Source organism: Triticum dicoccoides, chromosome 5B (assembly GCF_002162155.2).
Source record: "Triticum dicoccoides isolate Atlit2015 ecotype Zavitan chromosome 5B, WEW_v2.0, whole genome shotgun sequence".
Lineage (NCBI taxonomy): Eukaryota > Viridiplantae > Streptophyta > Magnoliopsida > Poales > Poaceae > Triticum > Triticum dicoccoides.
This window is the reverse complement of record NC_041389.1, coordinates 539,470,025-539,473,309: the sequence shown is the minus strand read 5'-3', so window position 1 is coordinate 539,473,309 and position 3,285 is coordinate 539,470,025. Positions and strand designations below refer to the sequence as shown.

Genomic DNA, 3,285 nt, shown 5'->3' with positions numbered 1-3,285 from the left:
CGGAGTCAGTTGTGAGGAGGATCCGGTTGTCGACAGCGTAGTGTGCTACTCGCTGGTCCTGTCGAGCGCGATCAAGGAGATCCCCGGGATTAACGGATGGTGTCTGTGAGCATGAACTTGGACAACCAACCATCAAGGGATTCGATGTACGCCTTCTGAGCACTGACGTAGCTCACGAAGCAGGACCTCCAGTTCCTAAGCTCGACCTCCAGCTTGAGAGTAGCATGCCGCTGGGCATCATTGCAGAATTTCTCATACGCAGGGCCGGTGAAGGAATTTGCCTCAAACATTATCTGTCTTTGTGCTTCATGAGAGTCCACCATTACTTTCCTAGTTCTCTGAAAGCTGTCACGGAGAAGGGAAAAGGCATCAGTATTTTGATTCAGTGAAACTACATCAATCATCAATTCCACACACGAAAAACATGAGATCAGTTTACCTATGCAACATCTCAACAAGCTACGGTTGCAGCTCCTCGTCCGTAATTGTTATATTCTATCGGATATTGATTCTGCTGCTCGTAGAGAAACCTAGATCCTTGTGTGCAAGCCTCTTACATTGTCCTGGCTTTTTCAGCACAATGCCGCTCTGAACCTTTGGCGTCTTGGTTCCTCAGACACACATATTTCTTCTCTTGTTGGATTTGATCTATGGCTTGTACAAGCCTCTAGATGCAATAGAGGATAGCTTCAGATCGACACACACACAGCGTCATGGAGCATGTCCTGCGCGACCATGATCTGGGATTGGAGGCGCAGCGGACCTGGTCCTCATCATCGCGGGCGAAGGCGGGGAGCTGGGAGAGGTCACACCCGCCACACAGTCCCTAGAGACGTAGCCAGCGCACCTCCCTCCTGCTAAGACAGACAGTCCATGGTTGAGAAATCATGTACATAAGTCATAATGTGTAGGAGCAAGAGATGAATTGCTCAAAAAAAGAAAATTGGACAAAACAAGAGCTGATGATCCTGCTAGAAATTAGTTAAAACATTGACTTTTTGTCTTTTTGAATATCTTGTATGATACTGCTAGAAATTAGTTCATTGGAGCCAAGGCATTCAAATGCCAACATTACCATAATACATCACTTGTAATCATTAGCTACAACAAAACACATCATGTCGTGTGTAATTGGCACAATTTCTGTCATATATGGTAAACCTGCTCCAGAATAACACAATAATGTGAATCCATTGAAAATATTTTCTTCTATCTTTTAAAATACTTATGCTATCTTGAGAGAAGCCACTAGTGAAACCTATGGCCCCTGGGTCTATCTTTTAAAATATTAATCTCCCGTCAACTAGCTATCTCTGTCGCCATTTATTTTGCAATCTTTACTTCTAATCTTTATCATAAAAATACCAAAAATATTACCTTATCATCTCTATCAGATCTCACTTTTGCAAGTGGCCATGAAGGGATTGACAACCCCTTTATCGCGTTGGTTGTAAGGTTCTTATTTGTTTTTGTAGGTACGACGGACTTGCGTGTGGCCTCCTACTGGATTGATACCTTGGTTCTCAAAAACTGAGGGAAATACTTACGCTACTTTGCTGCATCGCCCTTTCCTCTTCAAGGAAAACCAACGCATGCTCAAGAGGTAGCAAGAAGGATTTCTGGCGACGTTGTCGGCGAGTCTACACACAAGTCAAGACATACCAAGTACCCATCACAAACTCTTATCCCTCGCATTACATTATTTGTCATTTGCCTCTCGTTTTCCTCTCCCCCACTTCACCTTTGCCATTTTATTCGCCCTCTTTTTCCGTTCGTATCTTTTTGCTTGCTTCTTGTGTGCTTGTGTGTTGGCTTGTTTGTCACGATGGCTCAAGACAATACCAAATTGTGTGACTTTTCCAATACCAACAACAATGATTTTCTTAGCACCCCGATTGCTCCTATTACCGATGCTGAATCTTGTGAAATCAATGTTGCCTTGTTGAATCTTGTCATGAAAGATCAATTCGTCGGCCTTCCTAGTGAAGATGTCGCTACCCATCTAAACAGCTTTGTTGATTTGCGTGATATGCAAAAGAAGAAAGATGTGGATAATTATATTGTTAAATTGAAGCTATTTCCTTTTTCGCTTAGAGATCGTGCTAAAACTAGGTTTTTGTCTTTGCCTAAAAATAGTATTGATTCATGGAACAAGTGCAAAGATGCTCTTGTCTCTAAGTATTTTCCTCCCGCTAAGATCATCTCTCTTAGAAATGATATTATGAATTTTAAGCAACTTGATCATGAGCATGTTGCACAATCTTGGGATAGGATGAAATTAATGATACGTAATTGCCCTACACATGGTTTGAATTTATGGATGATTATACAAAAAAATTATGCCGGATTGAATTTTGCTTCTAGAAATCTTTTAGATTCGGCTGCGGGAGGCACTTTTATGGAAATCACTTTAGGAGAAGCTACTAAACTCCTAGATAATAATATGGTTAATTATGCTCAATGGCACACTAAAAGATCTGTTGGAAATATGCCCTAGAGGCAATAATAAAATGGTTATTATTATATTTCTTTGTTCATGATAATTGTCTATTGTTCATGCTATAATTGTATTATCCGGAAATCGTAATACATGTGTGAATACATAGACCACAACAAGTCCCTAGTGAGCCTCTAGTTGACTAGCTCGTTGATCAACAGATAGTCATGGTTTCCTGACTATGGACATTGGATGTCATTGATAACGGGATCACATCATTAGGAGAATGATGTGATGGACAACACCCAATCCTAAGCATAGCACAAAGATCGTGTAGTTCGTTTAGCTAGAGAGTCTCCAAATGTCAAGTATCATTTCCTTAGACCATGAGATTGTGCAACTCCCGGATACCGTAGGAGAGCTTTGGGTGTGCCAAACGTCACAATGTAACTGGGTGACTATAAAGGTGCACTACGGGTATCTCCGAAAGTGTTTGTTGGGTTGGCACGAATCGAGACTGGGATTTGTCACTCCGTATGACGGAGAGGTATCTCTGGGCCCACTCTGTAATGCATCATCATAATGAGCTCAATGTGACCAAGTGTCTGGTCATGGGATCATGCATTACGGTACGAGTAAAGTGACTTGCCGGTAACGAGATTGAACGAGGTATTGGGATACCGACGATCGAGTCTCAGGCAAGTAACGTACCGATTGACAAAGGGAATTGCATACGGGATTGATTGAATCCTAGACATCGTGGTTCATCCGATGAGATCATCGAGGAGCATGTGGGAGCCAACATGGGTATCCAGATCCCTATGTTGGTTATTGACCGGAGAGGCGTC

At 42.2% G+C, this 3,285-nt stretch overlaps 1 protein-coding gene across 1 annotated transcript; it reads right to left on the bottom strand.

Annotated features, from left to right (window-relative positions):
• Positions 1 to 6: 6 nt before the first annotated feature.
• Positions 7 to 474, bottom strand: LOC119306043 (protein ALTERED PHOSPHATE STARVATION RESPONSE 1-like). Its single transcript, XM_037582387.1, has 2 exons — positions 440 to 474; positions 7 to 345 (listed from the first exon to the last, which is right to left on the bottom strand). Exons 1-2 carry the CDS (start codon positions 448 to 450, stop codon positions 90 to 92), a joined length of 267 nt encoding a protein of 88 aa, XP_037438284.1. The 5' UTR covers positions 451 to 474; the 3' UTR covers positions 7 to 89.
• Between the last annotated feature and the right edge of the window lie 2,811 nt (positions 475 to 3,285).